The 21,684-nt window shown below is 33.7% G+C and overlaps 2 protein-coding genes across 2 annotated transcripts; one reads left to right on the top strand and one right to left on the bottom strand.

Annotated features, from left to right (window-relative positions):
* Positions 1-112: 112 nt before the first annotated feature.
* LOC143568106 (copper-transporting ATPase HMA4-like) lies at positions 113-6,515 on the bottom strand. Its single transcript, XM_077054341.1, has 8 exons — positions 6,236-6,515; positions 4,687-5,439; positions 3,634-4,105; positions 2,793-2,960; positions 2,461-2,715; positions 2,251-2,373; positions 1,169-1,648; positions 113-540 (listed from the first exon to the last, which is right to left on the bottom strand). Exons 1-8 carry the CDS (start codon positions 6,490-6,492, stop codon positions 151-153), a joined length of 2,898 nt encoding a protein of 965 aa, XP_076910456.1. The 5' UTR covers positions 6,493-6,515; the 3' UTR covers positions 113-150.
* Positions 6,516-13,650: 7,135 nt separating this feature from the next.
* Positions 13,651-20,267, top strand: LOC143568107 (outer envelope protein 80, chloroplastic-like). Its single transcript, XM_077054342.1, has 17 exons — positions 13,651-14,017; positions 14,573-14,898; positions 15,675-15,768; positions 15,851-15,933; positions 16,012-16,106; positions 16,224-16,293; positions 16,394-16,487; positions 17,529-17,610; positions 17,747-17,779; positions 17,861-18,014; positions 18,142-18,291; positions 18,385-18,455; positions 18,555-18,633; positions 18,717-18,832; positions 18,918-19,065; positions 19,756-19,825; positions 19,917-20,267. Exons 1-17 carry the CDS (start codon positions 13,711-13,713, stop codon positions 20,069-20,071), a joined length of 2,127 nt encoding a protein of 708 aa, XP_076910457.1. The 5' UTR covers positions 13,651-13,710; the 3' UTR covers positions 20,072-20,267.
* The last annotated feature ends 1,417 nt before the right edge of the window (positions 20,268-21,684 follow it).

Genomic DNA, 21,684 nt, shown 5'->3' with positions numbered 1-21,684 from the left:
CTCTATACAATTATAATTATTCGTGTTTTACCGGAGCAACGTGCGGTTTATATTTATGAGTTTTTTTTTAAACTGAGTTCACTTGACTGAAAACTAATTTATTTACTAATAATACTACTTTTATACATTTCAAAATGATACCAGTTTTCCTTATCTGGAAAACACAAATGGTTTCTTATAAGTCTGCAACAATAATGAAGAACACACCACACTAAAAGAAGAAGCAGCCATGCAAGCACCAGCCAACCACGGCGGTAGCCTAACTCCGATAAACGGAAACAAAACTCCGGCTGCCACGGGCACTCCAAGCACATTATACCCAAGTGCCCACACATAATTAAGACGAATCCTCGAAATCGTCTTTTTCGACGAATCAATCGCAGTAATCACATCCTCTAAATCACTCTTGATCAAAACCACATCCGCAGCTTCAATCGCTACATCTGTTCCTGCGCCAATCGCGATTCCAACGTTTGCTGCAACGAGTGCAGGCGAATCGTTGATTCCGTCTCCGACCATCGCAACGATCATCCCTTTCGCCTGCAATAATGGACGTTCAACGAATAGAATTTCAAATTATTCGAATTTTGAAATTTGAAGTTGGATTCAATTTGAATTTCCCAAGTAATTCGAATTCGAATCAATTTAGCAAAAAAATAATTTATTGAAAATAGGCAAAGCATTAACGGATTAGGTAAAGAATGATAGGCGCAAATATAGAAAACCGGGTGTTTTACATGTAAAAAATTACTTTTACATATAAACACGTGTAGAAGCCGTTTTAATTAAAAAAATAATACAAAAAAGTTACAAAAATAGTATTTATTATTATTATTATTATTATTATTATTATTATTATTTTTGCAAAAATGAGTTTATATTAGAACGTTTTCTACATGTTTATATGAAAAAAAAAACTCTTAAAAATAATGTAAAAACGAATGTTTCACATGTGAAAATGAGTTTTTCACATGTGAACTCACGATTACCCGGTTCCCTATTTTTTTTTGTTTCCCCAACGAATCGAATCTAAAGTTATAAAATTAGTAGTCGATTCAAAATTCTCGCATCGAATTGAATCAAATTCGAATCTTGAAATTCAAATTCAATTTAAATTCGAACCGAATTTCGATTTTTTCAAGCCCGATTCAATACTGACACACCCTACCTGCAACTCCTTGATTTTATCCGCTTTCCCTACCGGATCCGTTTCCGCAAACACATTCTCGATGCCAATCTCCGTTGCGACAGCGATTGCCGTTGACCGGTTATCACCAGTAACCATTATGCTTTTAATGTTCATTGACCGTAAACACAATACAACACGTGCAGCCTCTGGTTTCACCGGATCAGTGACTGCAACCGCACTGACAATTATGTCGTCAATTGCGACTAGCACGCAGGTTCGAGCCAGTGTTTCGTTGTCTGTGAAGTAGTTTTCGACTTCATGGCTGATGGGGATGTTAAAAGTTCTCATTAAACGTTTGTTTCCGATTAAAACCTTTTTAGGACCTACTTTGCACCCGACCCCGGCTCCTGGATGGACTTCAAAGTCATGAACCAATGCGCCGGGTTGGGTTTTGTGGTTGGGTAATCTGTTCTTGGCATACTTCACTATAGCTTTGGCTATTGGGTGTTCACTATTTGCCTGAAAAGTAACTGAAATTGTATAAAATCGGAGTATTTTTGTGGCATTTAAGCTAAGCAAGCGTTTAATCAACTGTTCGCTGGGAAGTTGGTTTATTTAATAACGCACGAACGCTAACAAGATTTTTTGTCAGCTAACAAAATAAATGCGTGTCCCATTCTTTTACATACGTAAACGTTTATTCATGTTTGTTTACATACTCATATTGTTGCTTAATTCTGAAATTAAATTGATGGTATTAACTATTAAGTCGAGCTTAAACGAGCTAGAGCTCAAATCTAAAATAAGCTTGTTTAATAAACGAGTTCGGGCTCAAACTTAGACGAGCTCGGGCTGGGCTCGTTTACAATCCTAATAAGACCGGGATTTGAATACTGCTGTTTATTTTTAATTTGTGTTCCTTTGTGTTCATTTAGTATATTAAATTAGTAATAAGCTAATATGACACATTTAGTTTCTTAACAAACAAACAAACACGAATAAAGCCGGTTCATTTAGGCGTTTGTGTTCATTTGTTTGTTTGGTTAAAACTAGACAAACGAACATGAACAAATCTCCATTCATGTCCATTCGATTCGTTTGCATGCCTACAATAAACTCACCTCTACAGCAATTGTTATACTGCAAAACTCCTCCATTGAAATCCTTGAAAACAATACTGCACTTACAACTTCCGGTTTTCCAACCGTTAACGTTCCCGTTTTATCAAACACCACCGTGTTAACCTACAAAATCCATATAGCAATCATTAAATTTACACCAAATTAAATAATTCATGATTAGAAACTATGAAGTGCATATATTATATATACCTTATGCGCCTTTTCTAATGCATTACCACCCTTAATAAGTACACCTTGTGATGCACCTTTCCCGGTTGCAACCATAATCGCGGTTGGAGTGGCTAGACCCAAAGCACACGGGCAAGCTACAACCAAAACTGATATACCAAACTGTAACGCAAGCTCAAACTCGTCCATTGCCTTTGGTATCCAACTTTTGGGATACATTCCAAGTACCCCGGGAATGAACCATCCCAACCATGTAATAACAGCAGCCACAACCACCTGAAATTTAAAAATATTATATGTTAAGTTTAACTGCTAACTGTTGAGTTATCGAACGCTAAGAAGTAATAACTTACTGCAGGTACAAAAAACTTTGAAATTTGATCAGCTAGCTTCTGTACAGGTGCTCTTGCAAGTTGAGAAGCCTCCACTATTTGAACGATTTGTGAGAGTGCGGTTTCTGAACCGACATGAGTTGCCTTGATCAACAAGCATCCATTCTCATTCACTGTGCCACCAATTACCTGTTCGCCAAACAAGTCGAAGTCACCCAAAGTAGGAGTGTGCATGAAACCGGAATAAACGACCCGTAACCGAAATAACCAATATAACCAAACCAAACCCAATCTAACCCAAACCCGACGGCTTGGTTTTGAGTTTTTTAAAAGCCTAGATTCTGGTTCGACTTCGGTTCTGCATGTACGAAACTGGAAAAGCCGAATCGAACCTGTAAAAACCGAACCCACTTTTATTATCGAACCGAACCCATAAAAATGACTTTGTTAGTGAATTTATGGATTATAATTTTTATTTTTTTTTGAATATTAAGTAATTTATATGAAAATAATAAACTGTGCACCCTAAAAATTATTGACCCAAATGTGTAATAATCAATTAAGCATTAATTAACAAAAAAAACTTAGGCTCCGAGTGTCAGTCCTAAATTCATTAATTTTAGCCAAAAAAATTTCGTCTCAAATTCTCAACTCCAAATGGCAAAACCGAACCCATTGTGAAAACCGAAAAGACAGAAATTTCGGTTTTTGGTTCTGCTTGAATCCAAAACTAACACATGCACGCTAACCCGAAGTATATTTTACTTAACAAGTTGATCTTTTCTAGAGAAAAGATGTTTTAGGCCAAACCAACCCGACCTACATTGTCCCCCAAAAAAAACCAGAAACAAACAAAACATACCCTGTCACCAACGTTTTTAGCAACGGGTGTCGCTTCTCCGGTGATCATAATTTCATTAACATATCCCTGACCGTTAACCACGACACCATCAACAGGAAACTTTGAGCCCGGAAATATCTTTAAAATATCATTTCTTTCTATTAACCGTGTGTTAATTTCTGTTTCTGAAACAATGTTTCCTTCATTGTTAACTGTTAATAAACAAGCTGTATCGGGAGCAAGATCCATGAGCTTTGCCAATGCATCAGATGTCTTTCCTTTAGCCTTAGATTCCAAATATTTACCTAGAAGAATAAATGATATCAACATTGTACTCGTTTCGAAGAAATCTTGGCCCTCGAATTTATCAGAAAGTGTTGCTTTTATTACTGTGTATACAGAATAAAAGTATGCAGCATTAGTCCCAAGTGCAACCAGAACATCCATGTTAGCAGATCTTCGTTTTAACGCGTGATATGATCCCACGTAAAACCTGAACATGGATTCACAAACCGTTAGACCTGTAAACGAACCGAACAAACACGAACAATTAAATTAACAGGGTTTTCTTGTTTCTGTTAGTTCGTCAAGAAAATCAACATGTCTGTGTTCGTTTATGTTTGTTCATTAACAGTACAAATGAAGGGTTCACGAGCGTAACGAACGAACATAAATGAACATAGATGATAGAAAATAACTGAGTAAAAACCAATTATAAGTAAATGTGAACAACAATGTGTTCGACCTAAAAAATTATTAAAACTAGACTAAACTGTAATGAACCTAATAACTTTAAATTAAGGATATTAAAAAACAAAAATGAAAAAAATAAAGGTAAAGTGACGAGCATAAATGAACAACATTCGTGAAAATAATTGAACGAGACATATGTTCTTGTTCGTTTGTTTAACTAAATGAACAAATATATGTGTCCAAGTTCATTCATTTATTAAACAAATTAACATAAACAAACTTCCTGCTGAACAGTTCGCTAACCGTTATGTTCGTTTACAGGCCTACAAACTGTTTATAAGAAAGTTGATACTTTTTTATATAACTAACAAAAACAGTTACCTTCGACCGATTAAGAACTGCACGGGTGTACATAGGATGAATCTTAAAACCATGCCAACAGTAAGCATGTTAAGAATCTTGTAACTTAACCAGTTTCCATAAGGAGGAATCATTGGAAGTACCATAGAGAATATAAAAACCGGAACCGAAAAAAAACAACTCCACAACAACTGATTTCTATATATTTTAATCCGTGGTTTCTCTGTATCGCGTTGTTTTTCAGGGATGTGTAAACTTGCTTCATAACGATTAGAGCCCGTGCAAGAATCTTGAATAAATGACAGTATTGACCTTGGACCGGTCAAATCCGGATCATAGCAAACAATCACAGTACCTTGTTTTATATCTACTTCAACATTATTCACACCATTTAGCAACTCTAGAGATTGCATGATTGAATCCATATCCTGTGCAGATATTGGAGATATGATACCTTGTAGTTTTATATGAACTTTATTTGCATCATTCTCGGACTGTATAAGATCGGCTCCAAAACCAGCATCAACAACTGCTTTAATAATATGAGTTGCGTTGGTGACATTCGGGTCATAGTTTAATTTTGCTTCTTCAAGAGCTAAACCAACAACTGCCTTTTTGACGCCTTCAACCGCTAAAAGTGAGCTTTCGATTGATTCAGAACAACTTGTGCATGTCATGCCCTTGATTTTGAGTCTGCATACTGCAATATCTTGTTCTATAAATTCGGTCACTTTGAATCCTGCTGCTTCTATGGTTTCTTTGATTGTTTTTGCGTGAGTTAATAAAGTATTGTCAAACAAGTTCCAAGTGGTAGTGTTTGGCAAACATGATTATTTAAGAACTAAATAAGTAAATAATCAGAAACAGTTTACCTAAGTGTGTAAACAACCCAAGTCCCATGTGAGCTACTTGAGATCGATTCGTTAGAAACTCGAAACGAGCCAAGCATAAACAAGCTTGAGCCCAAGCTCAAGCTTTTATTAAGGTTCATTTAATAAGTGAGCTTGAGCCAGGGCTTTAGATATCGAGCTCGAGCTGGCTCGCGAGCCTCAACAAGCTTTTTTATTTGATATATTTATATAACAACTAGTATTATATATAAATATATCATGAAAATAATTGGATAATTTATATTACATTATATATAAAAATTATAATAATAATGTGCAAATATTCATAAAAATATATAAATAAAATAATTAAATATTTAATAAATAATAAACAATTTGAGCCCGAACCGAGCGCAGCCTTGACAAACTACTCACGAGCTCGGCTTGGCTCGTTTACACCCCTGGTTTTACCAAAACTCTAACACCTAAACTAATAGAACTTGGACCTAAACAATCAGTTGATCAAAATCAACTAGAAACGGATTGTTTGCTGATTAAAAACACAATCTAAACTGATATTACTGGACTCCCAAATAAAAAGATAAACAGAATCAGTTTTACCATGTTCAAATACTAACAAATGGATTATGCAATTTAAAACAAATAATCAAATAATCAGTTTTAAAACACAATCATAAACACCTAACTAATAAGAAGGTAACAGTTACTTGTGACTTACGCTAACAAGTTCGGATACGTATTTAACTACAGCTTGTCCCTGAACTGGTGACACAACAATGCTCTTGACACCATTAAGCTTTTGAAGCACGGATTCGATGGAGCTTGAACATGATGCACATTCAACTCCTCCAATTTTGAAAATAATGGTTGTAACCTTTTGATCCACATCACCGGTTGATCTAGAACCATCTAAAATAACATCACTAGATTGATGCAGTAATGGCATCTTCATATCTTCCCTTGATTCATTCCCCATTCCTGCAATGTAAATCTATAATTACGATTAGCAGCGCAAACAAGCTCAAGCTTGGCTCGTTTTGAGCTCTTTTTTCAAATCTATAACTAAAGCTAGAACCCGGTCCATGAGCCATTTTTTAAGCTCAAGCTTGGATTAGGCTCGGCTTGTTTATTATTTTAATAACTCATTTATATACATTTTTAATTATTTTTGTATATTTTTTGAAAAAAAAAACCCTTAAATGAGCCTAAGCTCGGCTAGAGCTCGTGTGCAAGCACGTAAACAAGCCTAAGCTCAACTCAAGATCGTGTGCAATACTTAAACAACCCAAAGCTCGGCTCAAGCATTCAAACTCGGCTGTGCAGTGGGAATTTAATACATAGAAGTCCAAAAGAGCTAAAACTTATAAACACACAAGGCTCGAGCTCAGGCTCGATAACTAAACAAGTTTTATTTAAGGCTTGAGCTCAATAATACTCCGCTCATTTCCAACTTTTTATCAATCCAACCACAATTAGCTCACTCGTTTGCAACTTTGCACCTCTAATTACGATATTAAACCAATATCACGATTTTCAAGTGCGTCAAGGATTAGCAACTTGTACTAACAGTAACGATTAATTAATCCTCATGTATGTATAATTTTATATGCACTAATCATAACACATTTTCAAACCCTAACAATATTATGTATATCACTTAGATTAACTACTATATGAAAGCTAATGCACTAATCACAATACATTTTCAAACCCTAACAATTATTACATATTAACGATTTATAAGCTAACAATATATGTGTATGACTTAGCTTAACTACTAGTATATATATATACATATATATATATGTATGTATGTATGTATGTATGTATGAAGCTAATGAAGTTGAATAGAGTATCGAAATCTAGTACTGTTTCATTGTAAAATTAGAGTTACAAATAAAAATGCATAGCAATTGAGAGTTTAACGATCGATATATGAAGAAACTGAACGTAATAACTAATAATAATATATAATAATCAGTAGATATATGACGTAAGCACAAGAGGTTGGTTTACCTAGGGTTAACTTTGCGATGATGATGATATTATTATTATTATTATTATTATTATTATTATTAATGAAGTGTGAGAATTCAAATGCGTATATATAGGCATCAGCAGTAGTCAGTGATCACAGCGCCAAGGCTTTTTTTCATTCTTTTTTTATTTTTTATTTTTATTTTATTTTTTTGTTTGAACGGAAGAAGATTTTACGTGTAAATCTGTCGCGTTGTGTGGGAACCGGATGAAATCCATAAACCCTTGTTTTTATTGGGTCCTAACCCGAGATTAAAGCTCTGATTCGTCCATTTGTTGGGAATCGAATCTGCGTCTCCACTTAACGAGGGCAGATCTTTTTACCATACTTTAGGACTTTGGTCTTCGGTTAACTTTACAGTTTTTTTTTTCTTTTATTACTTTTACAAAATTTCTAATCTTAATTTGGACATTAATACAACGTGGCCTGATACATGCTAAGATTGTACGGTATAATACACATTATCATGACTAGACGCTCTAGATCGATATCATTTATCAACATGCAGCCTCACATGCACATGTTATCAAGTGTGCCACGTGGCATAATAGTTCAAACCGAAGACGAGTATAAATACCTCAAGATATCAACTTATTCCACTTCCTTGTTTTGATCATTTGTTCGCTCTTATTCTTATATATACTTCTCATTACACATTAGGCTGGTCACGTCAAGAAATCTTTAAGGCTAACGATTTGTACTTTGTAGTTACCTTTTAGACAGGTTTTTCTTTGATGAACTTTAATTTATATTGCGACAATGTTTATATATATTAAATGCTATTTTAAATATTGTTTATAAAATTACTAAAGCTTATTCGAAGTGTGATATTCGTATTATTAAAAAGACAACCACGTACAAATTTCGTACATAGGATAGCATATCTTGTATGTACGATTTTCGACAAGACTTAGGTTTATCTTAAAAATCATAAATTAAAAGTAAACAAAAAAAAAAGTAATAGCTTGATAATATTGTTTTCTTTTTGGCTTCCATTGGCATGGGATGTCTCTTTTATCTTTTTCTAAAACAACATTTCCCACCAAAGATGATAACGTACATTTTAGGCTCCTTTTATTTTCCACTCTTTAACCCTTTTTTTCCTTTGCCTTTTAATTAGCCAATCTTTTACCTTTTTCTAAGTTCAATATCCAATCTTTTTAATTTATAAAATAATAAATCTAGTAAACATATACTTATGAATGATATAAGTATATACTTTTTAATTATAAAATTCATGAAAAGTTAACAATTTTATCTTTTTTTTACTATTTGTCATATTTTTTTAAAAGATGGAAAATATAACGTCCAATGATTCGTGTTGCGGTGAACGTAAAGTTTTTGAGTTTCGATGCACTCGTTATAACAAACAAAAAGAGAAAATTCAAAACACATTAAGTGAAGTGGCCGGGTGTGTGAGTTAGCCTTTTAAATTAAAATTAAATGGATATAAAACACATTTAGTAAAGCTAATTACATGATAATAGTGAGCTTCTTATGCAATTTGATATATATAACTACACTAGGTTATAAACATGTATAATATATATGCTAAATAAGTGTGTTTCAAAAATATTTATTTTAAATAAAATGTCATATATTTCTCAAATAATATGGTCTAATTATAGTATTTATCAAATTAAAGAAAATCATTATAGTTAATTAATATATAATAAGAAGAGAAAGATGAGAATCAATATATAGACATTACTAGAAGTCGGCATGTGATATTTAATATTTAATAGAAAATAGACGTGGTATAACCAACTTTTAGGTGGTCTATAAAGCTAACACGTGTCCTCCATTATTTTAATCTTCTATTTGATATAGAAGACGGAATATATACAAGTTTCACCATTTCATGATGTCTACCTATACATACACACCTCCAACTAATATACAATTCATCAAAAAATTAGTATCACAGAATGATAAAATCAATATGGTGAGATAAAAATGTTGTATATAAAATCCAAATTGTTAGTACAAATAAATAATGATGTACTTCTAATAAAGAAAAAGACAATGAAAAAGAACGTATCGGAACATATGCATATGGTACCAAAAGAAAAGGGTGAATGTTGTCATTATTTTTCATCCATTAATATGTTATACACTTGTACCTCTAACCTTTCTAAAAAGATTAAAGTTCATTGCAACTCTTTTTTTCATAATAATGGTACACATCATTTATGCAAAATCATTTTTTCACATGAATAAGTAAATAAATAACTCAATATATTACACAATATATATAGTCTGATATATCATAATATATTGTCTAAATACCAAGAAGTTAATAATACATGATTGCCTTTGTATAATATATTGTATAAATGAATTGTTTAGTGCTATAAGAAATATTTAATTTTAATAATTCCAATGATAACTTATTTTTGTACTCTTAATTTAATCACTTGATGGTTCTAACTTTCATTTTCGTTACTAAAAACATATCTTACTTTTTTGTTTATTTACCATTTTGATGGTAATTAATTTATGGACTTGTTAGAAAACTTGGCTAAAATACGGTGATCATAGGTGAAATATATACCTCTAGGGGTGGACCTACTCTTGTGGTACATAGGTCAGTCATCCCCTGTGAAAAATATTTTTTTAAATCCTTTTATAGTATAAAAATCCAGACCGATTACTATGAGTATGTAAAAATAGTTAACTAAGAAGATTCCCGGCCCATGTGAGAAAAATGGTATTAATATGTCGTTATGAAACGATATAGATATCTAATGTATCACTATAATAAAATTTTGTGTAAAGTTAACATGGTTAACACGGGGATATCCAACAAACTTAAAAAAGGTGTTATATGCATAGGATACTATTGATTCCTTGTTCGATCAGACAAAAAACCTCAAAGCAACGTTAACATTTCCCATGAACTTGGATGTTTTTTTGATATATATGAATAATCTATGTGTAAAGTCGATTATGCAACCAATGGCAAACGGTAAATTTTATATTATCTTCCTTTTTACACGACTAATGTAATGCTTTTTCACGCCATTATCAACATGTTGCATGTTGTAAAGGTACGTCTTTTAGAAAGGAAAAGAGGGTACTAAAGCTTCTAAAAAGAAGAAGCATATCTATCAAAGGTCGCATGAGATCGCGACTCCAAGATCTTAACTAATCGTGTATTTGTCTTGCTCGCTCTAAACGCCATATATGAATACGGATTTAAAAGATTTCATGTTTGCTTGAACTCGTATTAAATAGACTGAAAATACAAACACGTATGCATACATGCACGCATGCACATGTGTGTATGTATGTAATAGTCTAAAATAAAATCTTGTGGCACCAACATTTTTCTTTTAATTTATAGTAATAGTCAAAAGCCAAAAAAAAAATATATCAAGTCATCTCACAAACAAACGATGTTTGTTCATAACATGTAAAATATAAAAGTTGTCTGAAACAAAATGACTGTTTAAATCAACTTAACTTTTCTTCATTTTTCAGTTTTGTTTTGGTTTAGGTATAGATCACATTGCAATTAGTCATACTATATCATAGATTACGTAACTATCTACTTGTATATAAACCTTTGTACAACGTAATCACCATTACAATCATTTTACAACATTCGTGTTGTTTTTGATTCAGGAGCTCAGGGCTACGTTATGATCTTATTAAGAAAACTTAAAGTTTTCCACTATTAACCCGTGGGTTTGCATCGTGATCATTTATATAGTGGTGTTCCGGCTCAAATGAGCAAATGTATAAATATAAGGGTAGGATTAGTAAATGTGTGAGTTAGCCGGTAAAATTTACTAATATACATTTTAAATATTACAACTAAAATCCTTAATGAATAAGTTATGACATTAGACAAGTTCACGAAGCCTTTTAATAAGAAACAGCTTTTAATCTTTAATTGACTCGTTCCTCCACCAAGAAAAACAAAGCAAATCCAAATGCAAATGTATGCCATGATCCATTGGTAGGCATTTTGATAAATCAATAATTCTTTATGGTTTAGCTTTTCATTATTGAGATTTATCGATCAATCAAATATTTGCGCGATCCACTCGGGAAAGGTATTCAAGTGTTCGAATAGTTTAAATAGTACGTAAAGATTGTTAAAAACTTGATGTTATTAGAATTATTAAAGTGTATCTGATTTTTCAAAATGATTTTTGAAATAAGTTTGAGACTGAGTATCAAGCAACAAAGAATATCGACTCGTGAACAGCCCTACCATGGGCATACCCGCAAACATGATGGAACACAAAATCATGTTATTTGGGTACAAGGCTTGAATGATCGAAACCGACGTTCAACTCATTGTAATTCATATTCAAACACATTATGGATGCATAATAACAAGATAGCATTTGTAGATGAGAAAATTGTTCGTACATTTGACATGTAGAGGGTGTTTAATTAAATTCGTGTTTTGAATATGATTTATACGAGTTTTATTTTAGTTTTTAAATATCTAGATAAACAATATTTTCTTCTAAATAGCACATGGATTAAAGAGTAATATAATCAGTTTTATACTATTGAAAAAAGTAAAATTAGAATAATAGTTGTAAACTTTTAAAATACAAGTTTAAGAAGACATCATGGCCGAATTGAAATCGGTTCCTATACCAAAGCCGAGCCACTCCAAAAACTGTTTAGAAATCGAACTGGAACACAAGCTTGATATCAGTTTGATATATTCTCTATGGAAACCGGTTAAATTGAAGTAACTCAGTCAGGAAACCAGTTTTAACCCGAACCAATCTTTTTCACTTGGAAACTGTTTCAAACCCATACTGATTTGAAAAAAAAAAACAAGAAATCAGTTTGGGCTAAAACGGCATCTGTTTGAAACCAAAATCAGTTTTGGGCTAAAAGTAAAAACAATTTGTACACCTCTCTAGGCATCAAGGAAGCCCATATTCTTTATAAGCATTTATATTTTCTTAAAAGCTGGATTTTCTGGCCCAATTCAAGTATATCTCCTCCAGACCCAAGTTAGACATAAAAAACTGATCTCGGTTTCGGTTCGGATAATGATATTTGGCTCATAATGCTATTTGCGACATATTTGGGTCGAGCTATGGCACAAAGTTAAACAAGCTAGCTTGGCATGAAAACTCCTAACGTGCGTTGAGCTTGAACTCAACACGAAAAAAGCTCAAGGTAGATCCACAGGCCATCTCATATATTTTTGTATTTCTTCCACTTGTAGATACATATATATATAAACCAAATACAATATTTCTTGTAGTGACGTGTACAAGATGGTTCAGTTCGGTTTTGAGCCCCGATCGAGCCAAAAGTGAATAGTTGCTTCTTGAAGAGTTGAAGTTCTTAGCCAACCTCTTTTGGTCTCGATTTTTATTCATTTACCCATTCCTTATGTATAATAGCGTTTGCGGTTTATATTTTTGGGCCTTACTAAAATGATCCAAAGTAATGAATCCGGACTTTTATTTGAAACCGAAACCACACCATAAAAGTAGTTTACTAAAAAAAACAAATAGTTCGTTTTTATTTGGTTTGGTTTCGTCTAGTTAAATAGGTAAGCCAACCAATCCATTTAAAAAGAAAAAATAATAATAATTCATATATCCAATTTCTTTATTAGTCAATGAGCTTCAGCTCAACTAGCATTTAATGAAAAACAAAGATTTAGGCTCGATACCGCAATATCTCAAGTTCAGATATGATCACAACCAGGTTTTACTGCAGTGTACCTTTAGGCCGTGGGCAGGGACAATGCTTAGGGAGGGTCTATTTTTTTACGCAGTAGTGTAAATTTAGGCCGTTTTCAATTGAAAATTTGAACCGGCCCCTTTGTTTTTTAATTTTCTTTAGCCCCCCACCACGCGATGAACTCGACTAAGCTTCGCTGCTGACCGCAGGTTTTTCCCGAAACAGAAGATAATGGGTATTGGCTACCCATCAGTATATGTGATTGCCGACATATGAGGTTGCCGCTTGCCATCGCGTTACCCCGGTAGCCGAACATTTATAAAAAAAAAAGAAATTAAAAACCAAATAATAATAATTCGTGACATGTAAGCTAGATTATTTTTATTCTTGTTCTTATACATGTAACTCTAGTCACCATCATCATCTGCTAAAAAATCTCAAAACCAAAACCCTAGAAATGTCACTTCAGGGGTTGTAGACCCAATGCCGGAATCCAAATCCTTCCAATTCCACCCAATCCACCACCAAACGCCACCGTTTCAACCAATGCCGGAACCCAATCACTTCCAGTTCCGATCATCCACCGTCAAAATCCCACAATTCCACCCAATTCACCACCACCGCCGGAAACCTCCACCTCATTTCGCATCAATTACTTCACTAATCAACGATTCCAAGCACCATTTCACTCAATTTGTATCTTCAATCAATCATTTCCAACTCAACACACAAAACCCCCCAAAGTTGTTAAACCCTAACCTTAAACTCTCCGAACCCTCAAAACCACCACCGGTTCCGGTTCCATTCAACCCTAACCTTAAAAACTCCGAGGTTTCAAAACCACCGTCGCAGGTTCCATCTAATCAAAACCTTAAAAACTCCGAAGTTTCAAAACCACAGCTGAACCTTAAGAACTCCGAGGTTTCAAAACCACAGCTGAACCTTAAAAGTTCCGAGGTTTCAAAACCGAACCTTAACAACTCCGAGGTTTCAAAACCGAACCTTAACAACTCCGAGGTTTCAAAACCACTGCCGGCTCTATGCTCGGCTTCATTATCGTTGACCAACGCCGACGAGTTGACTCAGTCGAGTAAAACTGACTCAGTGAGTCACTCAGTGGCATCAATAATCAACGATTCTAAACAGTCATTCACTCAATTCGTATATTCAATTAACAAATTCCAGCAAATAATCCAAAAACCCCCGAATTTGTTAAACCTTAAAAACTCCGAAGAGTCTGGTGAGTTGACCCAGTCGAGTAAGAGTCACTTAATTACTTCAATAATCAACAAATTCCAACAAATAATCCAAAAAACCACAAAATTGTTAAACTCTAATTCATCGGTTTTATGTTCGGCTTCGTTATCGTTGACTGAGGAGACTGGCGAGTTGGTTCAGTCGAGTAAGAGCCAGACTCAGTTAACGAGTCGAAATGATGATGAGAGGGTGTTGATAAGTGAGGTGTTGGTGAGGAACAAGGACGGAGAGGAGCTCGAACGGAAGGATTTGGAGGAAGAGGCGATTGCGGCGTTGAAGAAATGCCGGTCGAATTCGGCGTTGACGGTTCGGGAAGTGCAGGAGGACGTGCATCAGATTATTGGGAGTGGGTATTTTTCTTCGTGTATGCCGGTTGCGGTTGATACTCGGGATGGGATTCGGTTGGTGTTTCAGGTATTAAGTTTATGCTGAAAAAGGTTATAGTTTGGGTTTCTTATGCGTGTAATATGATAGGCTTGTAAACGTCTAAACGAATCACACATTCAGGGAACTGTTCTTGAACCATTTGGCGGCAGGAAGTTCGTTAATTTATTAAACGAATGGACATTAACGCATGATATGATCGTGAACGTTCGTTTATTTATGTCCATTTATGCCCGTTTGTATATGTTCACTTGACCCATTTTACTATGTAATTTCATCAAAATTTAAAAATAATAAAACATGTTAGTAACCCACCACTAACCGTAGCTGCATTATTTGTTCCTTTAGTTATACTAATTGGTGTTCGTTTAAGATGTTAATGAACGAACACAAACGAATACGAACGTGTTCATTTTCTTGACGAACCAACATGAACAAGAAAATCTGCCCGCTTAGTTGTTTGTGTTCGTGTTCGGTTTCAGTTAAAGTTAAGTGAATGAACATGAACAAGAAAATCCCCCCGTTTAGATGTTTTGTTCATGTTCGGACTCGGTTAAAGTTAAATGAATGAACATGAACAAGAAAATCAGCCCGCTTAATTGTTCGTGTTCGGGTAAAGTTAAATTAACGAACACGAACATGTTTCTGTTCATGTTCGTTTGGTTCGTTTTACAGGCTTATGTAATCACAAATTTTCAGTATGAACTACATATGTCTACGTTTGAATAGCATAATCATAATGATTACACATGAAATTTTTAACCTTTTTATTATATTTAGTTTACACTACTATATTTTGGCATAAGGTAGAACCAAACCAAGATTTTCAAGGTCTGATCTGTGAAGGAGCCAATGCTTTGCCAACAAAATTCATAGAGGATAAATTTCGCGACGGATACGGTATGATTAACATAGGCATGTTCATGTTATTTAAAGTTTCATACTTTTCTTTTATTAACTGAACTTTTGTTAAGTTATGCAGGAAAAATTGTAAATGTAAGGCGTTTGGATGAAGTTATAAACTCTATCAATGGATGGTACATGGAGCGTGGTCTTTTTGGCTTGGTTAGCATTTTAATCCCATTTCCATTTGTTTGACTTTAAAACAGTTATTCAACTAACTGTATATGAGGAGATTATTAGGTTTCGGGAGTTGAGATTCTTTCTGGTGGCATCTTGAGGTTACAAGTGTCGGAAGCAGAGGTTAACAATATATCCGTACGTTTTCTTAATAAAACGTAAGATTACAATTTTTATTTGCTGCTAGTTTTGCAAAGATTTTAATTGATAATATGTTAAGTGTTAACAACTTAACGTTATGTTTTATACCAAATATGTTGGTTTTCTTATTTCAGTGGTGAGCCAACTACGGGTAAAACGAGGCCCGAGACAATACTTCGCCAACTTAATACTAAAAAGGGGCAGGTATTACACTATTGCTTTTAAGGGATTTTTTCTAAAATTTGTTTTTTTTCCACAGAAATTTATGTTATATTTATTAATTTTATTGTTAATGTTTTATTAGGTGTATAGTATGCTTCAAGCAAAAAGAGATGTTGATACATTGCTAGCGATGGGTATTATGGAGGATGTTAGCATTATCCCACAGCCTGCTGGAGGTAAGTATTGAGCATGACATATTATATAAACTAAAAAACTATAAAAATTATGAATAGTGGTCGTACGTTTATTTCAGATTTTCACTATTATTTTGCCTTCTTATTGTGTTGCTGAACTTTTAAAATCCCAAACATATACAGCAAAAAATTAGGAGAAATCGTTCATATGATGTCATTAGATAATATAGCAACATATTTATATAAAACTGAATGAAAAGATCAAACATTGGACTTCTGAATGTATTTGCCAGTGCATCATTATTGGATTTAATAGTTGGTATAATTGTATGAACAAAGAAGTTATCCTTACATACTGTAAATATTTTGTGTTTTCTAATAATAGTTTGAATACATTGGATATAGTAGTTGTGTAAGCTACCCATTTTTCTATTAAGGTCCAGTTTCGGGTTATCAATTCTTGGCAAATCGGTTAACGGGTCGTTCCAGGTGTTACCTTGCTTACCTCAATTGAAGCCCGTGAAACCTGTTTGGCATAAAAATAAGTTGTTTACCCATGGAAGTGTACCGATAACTGTATTTAGGCCCGGTAATTGGTGTTCATGTACGTTAAGAAAAACTGAGATCTGTGCACAAAACGACCCCCTTTTCATTTGTAACCTAACCATATTACCTCTTTAAATACCGCCTTCTTTTTCCTCAACAACTTCATTCCCTTATTAGTTATTACCCTTGCAAGTTTTCAAACCACATTTACTTCATGATTACATTAAGTAAATTTGCTAAGCGATTATGCAGCAGTTTGTTGAGTGCTATCTAAAGATATTAACCTTGTGATATTAAACTCTTTAGAAAGGCTATGTACAATACTTTATATTTTACACAATTTTATGTCCAGTTTTATATTTTTTTCGCTCTTAAAGTCCTAAGAATATGACATTAATCGTCAACTTGTTTTTGTACATTGACCGAAAAACAAGGTTAGTAATCTGAATTAGTGATTTGAGCGGTGTATATGTGCCTATTATCTGTACGTTATTTTTTATCGCGTATTAAATGAATTTAAGACTTATTATTTTACAGACTCTGGGAAGGTGGACTTCACAATAAACGCGGTTGAACGTGTAAGTGGAGGCATATCGGCTGGTGGTGGAATTTCAAGCGGGTATGTGATCTTACCGTCGGCCCGTGTTGGCGTTAGTTATGATTACGCAAGCAACATTCTAGTAATAATAATCTGATTTTTTTTTTAATGGCCATATGCGCAATGATGTTTACTTATTGGTCTTGTTTATTTGTAGGATCACAAGTGGACTAGCAGGACTAATCGGGAGGTAATAGACACAACTTTTTAATAATAAGTATGATATTTTTTAGCATCCTTTTTTTTAAAAAAAATTTTTGTTTCTTTGCAGTTGTGCAGTTTATCATAGAAACCTTTTTGGAAGGAATCAAAAAGTTAATCTTTCATTAGAAAGGGGGCAAATCGACTCAATCTTCCGGATCAACTACACCGATCCGTGGATTGAAGGAGACGATAAACGCACATCAAGAACAATAATGATACAGGTTCATGTTATTTTAATTAAACGTGACGGTTCAATCCATTTATTTTTAAATGATTGATTTCACCTTTCAACTAGTAATATTTATAGAAAAATGCAAGATAATAATTTTATGATTCTTTGTAATTTAGAACTCGAGGACACCCGGGACTCTTGTTCACGGTCCTCATGGAACTCAATCCAACAACAGTAGCCCGACAATCACACGGATTACAGGTGGAATCGAGTACAGTCGGCCATTTAGACCAAAGTGGAGTGGGACTGCAGGGCTTATTTTTCAGGTAATTCTACGGTCTCGGGTCAAGTTTATGATAAACAAATACACAAGTTATTTCTGCCTGTATAATAAATTAATAATCTTTTTACATTAATAGCGTGCTGGTGCACGTGGTGAAAGGGGGCAACCTATGATAAAAGACTCCCTTAATTGCCCTTTAACCGCAAGGTAATAATAAACGTTTTTATTTTTTTATTATAATTTTATTATAAAGCAATGAAGCTTAATGGTCAAACTTGACAAGTTTGTTTTTCATATATGTTTTAGTGGCAATAATCATGATGACATGTTACTTGCTAAAGTTGAAAGTGTTTATACCGGTTCTAGTGACCCTAGTTCTTCTCTGGTAAGAATCCGTTTACCAAGAAATGGGTTTATTTAAATTATATTGGCCCGTTTTGACCGTTGACCAACCGACCCGTATTGCAGTTTGTGGTTACAATGGAGCAGGGTCTACCCGTATGGTCAGAGTGGCTAGCTTTCAACAGAGTTACCGCCCGTGCACGAAAAGGTCTTGTTTTCGGTCCTGCTCGGTTAAATTTAAGGTAATTTTATCCTATTACGATCTCCACATTATAATAGTTAATATTATAAGTTTATTCATTAATGTTTAATTTTGTAAAATTATAGTTTATCAGGTGGTCATGTTGAGGGTAACTTTCCTCCACATGAAGCGTTCCCGATTGGTGGAACGAACAGTGTTAGAGGTTATGAAGAAGGGGATATTGGGTCGGGAAGATCTTACGCAGTCGGGTGTGGAGAAATTTCTTTCCCAATGGTTGGTGATCCTACACTTCTAGCTCTTTGTTAAAATTTTCTATTTTACTGTCAAGTTTTAGCGATAATGGTATACTTTTAAAGCACTATTAGCAACTTTATAACCAAGAAATTATCGAAAATTTTGGTATGAATTTTTATTTTTTAGTATTATTATTTTGTGAAAATGGGATATTTTGAAAAGTACTTGGTAAAAGTAGAGAATTATTTTGGTAAAAATAGCGATTTAGTGAACCCGTTATAAACTATGGTTACGTTCAAAAATGATTTTTTTTTATTTGTTATTTTTTTAGTTATCGTTTAACATATAATTTAGTTTTTTAGTTTGCAATTTGTATAACTCGATACAAATATAAAACTACAGTTTGTTTTTTATGGTGATTAATCCGTGCCTAGGCGTAATTTTTACAACCATGATTACGATACAATTTATAATACCATATACAATTCAGTTTTCAATAAGTTATAAGTATCATATTTTAGACAAGAAACTGAACAAAATTATATATTTGGATTTTTTGTTAAAGTATACATATTACAAGTTATTAGAAAAATGACCCATTTTTACAAAAAAAAAGCTCATTTTTGTATGCGCGTGTAACTTAAAGAAATAATCTTAAGTGAATTTATTTAGTTTTGGAATTCTTTTTTTATTTATTTTTTATATTTACTATGTTGTATTCACTTGCAGGTGGGGCCGGTAGAGGGGGTTATGTTTGCCGACTATGGAACTGATCTCGGATCCGGCCCAACTGTTCTAGGTAAATTTCTCGCCTTACCTATTAAGCACCATGGTCGCTTTTAATAAAATATATATGTAATGAGCGTTTTGACCCGTTATGTGTATTGAAGGTGATCCAGCGGGTGCAAGGTCAAAGCCGGGAAGTGGATACGGTTATGGGGTCGGTGTACGAGTAGCCTCGCCTTTAGGACCTCTTAGACTCGAGTACGCTTTCAGTGACCAGGGAAAAGGAAGGTTTCACTTCGGAGTCGGTCAACGAAATTGAGTTTATGTTATGTTTTGTTTTATTGGCCTTCAAATTTTGTGACATAAAATGATATTATGGATTTTTGTTGGGTTGCAAGTAATTATTATATTATTAATGGGAAACACAAAAGGAAGAATGTGGGTACATGTGAATATGTGATCTTGAAACTTATTGGTTTGTGCCTATTTATGTCTTCTATAAGTTCTCATTGGAAATATATACATGTTTGATATGTTCTTATGGTGTTTCCAAATGTTATGTTTTTAGTTTAACAGAACACATGCATCTTGATTGCCTACTTGAATTTCACGTTTCTGTAAAATATATACACAAATACTTTCTGTTTTCTCCGTCTAAACTCTAATATAGCTCTGAACCCATCTCACATCAATGACCCGATACATGCCGTCGTCTATAGGTAGTTTTAGACAAGTTTCTTTTGAAGTAGAGGTGCACAAAACCGGTTTGAATCAAACCGGTTTAGAAGCAAGATAGGCTGTCCTGGTTACGTCGGTTCGATTCGGTTTATAAACTAAACTGGTTTTAACCGGTTTTCCTCAAACCGATTCGGTTTTAAAACCGGTTTGGTAGATCTTAAGGGGAATCGGTCCTGAAACTGGCGGTTTGGGTGAAACCGGTTTTTTTGTACACCTCTATTTTGAAGTATATGCTCACATGTCAAGTATGGTTCGTAACAATCTATCTTTCGGGTATTGGCAAAAAAACATACTTGTCTTGTGTGATCTTAGGCTTTTCATTCCCTCACAATGATATACATTTTACACTATTTTCACTTTGTCTGAGTGTTTAATATTTATGTCGCTTATGTGTATCAAACGCTACCCAAGTCTAATCATCAGGATCACAAAGGCCTAACATTCTACAATGGATAATAAATATTTTAGGGTTTTTTCTTCACTGTGTTACATGCATATTTCATGTTGGGTGCATAGATGAGCAAAGTTGAGTTAGAGCTCTCGTCTAAGCTCGAGCACTGCTTATATGTAAAAATTCCCTTTAAGAAAGTTCGAGTTAGGTTTGTTTCAAGCTTTCTTTCTAAAGCTACAACTTGACTCGTTTTATTATATGTTAATTATATTATCAGTATACATTTCTAACTTTTATACGTAAAAGCATACCATATATAACTTTAATTTCAAATTTGTTTTTCTAAAGTAGTGGTTGCGATTGTAGTTGCGACCGAAACAAATTTCGATAGTTATATTTCATACCGTTTTTGCGATTGAAAAAACTTGCGACTGTTTTTGCGACTATATGATAATCTATATTATTATTATTTCTTCTTTTTAAAACTAGTGACCATATATGATTATCTTTCGTACCATGTACACATAGTTATACGGTTATCGTAATTATTTAATGATATTCAAAATACATGTCTAACCTATATATATGTAAATCATTTAATGTTTTATTATATTATAAGTATTTGATTGAAGCCATTTTTATGTAATTTGTAGTTGAATTAAATGAAATAAAGACAAATGGTACAATCACCTGGAACCCAAAAGGTTACTGCTATATATGTTACTATTGCATCTTCAGGCCTAGACACATTGTCACATTATTTGACAAGCATACAAACAACATTGCGTGTGTAAATATTTAAG

The sequence above is a fragment of the Bidens hawaiensis genome, unplaced genomic scaffold, assembly GCF_021521415.1.
Source record: "Bidens hawaiensis isolate Kalapana, Puna unplaced genomic scaffold, B.hawaiensis_p1.1 tig00023811_1, whole genome shotgun sequence".
NCBI classification, from domain to species: domain Eukaryota; kingdom Viridiplantae; phylum Streptophyta; class Magnoliopsida; order Asterales; family Asteraceae; genus Bidens; species Bidens hawaiensis.
Note: the sequence above shows the minus strand (reverse complement) of the source record. Positions and strands in the feature narration are given on the sequence as shown.

Coding starts and splice junctions, on each gene's coding strand:
- LOC143568106 (XM_077054341.1), bottom strand. CDS start 6,492: ATGGGGAATGAATCAAGGGAAGATATGAAGATGCCATTACTGCATCAA. Junction 5,440..6,235: donor TACGTATCCGAACTTGTTAG/CGTAAGTCACAA, acceptor TTTATTAACTCA/CGCAAAAACAATCAAAGAAA. Junction 2,716..2,792: donor CAAAGTTTTTTGTACCTGCA/GTAAGTTATTAC, acceptor TTTAAATTTCAG/GTGGTTGTGGCTGCTGTTAT.
- LOC143568107 (XM_077054342.1), top strand. CDS start 13,711: ATGCCGGAATCCAAATCCTTCCAATTCCACCCAATCCACCACCAAACG. Junction 14,018..14,572: donor CGAACCCTCAAAACCACCAC/CGGTTCCGGTTC, acceptor CTAATTCATCGG/TTTTATGTTCGGCTTCGTTA. Junction 19,826..19,916: donor ATCCGGCCCAACTGTTCTAG/GTAAATTTCTCG, acceptor TGTGTATTGAAG/GTGATCCAGCGGGTGCAAGG.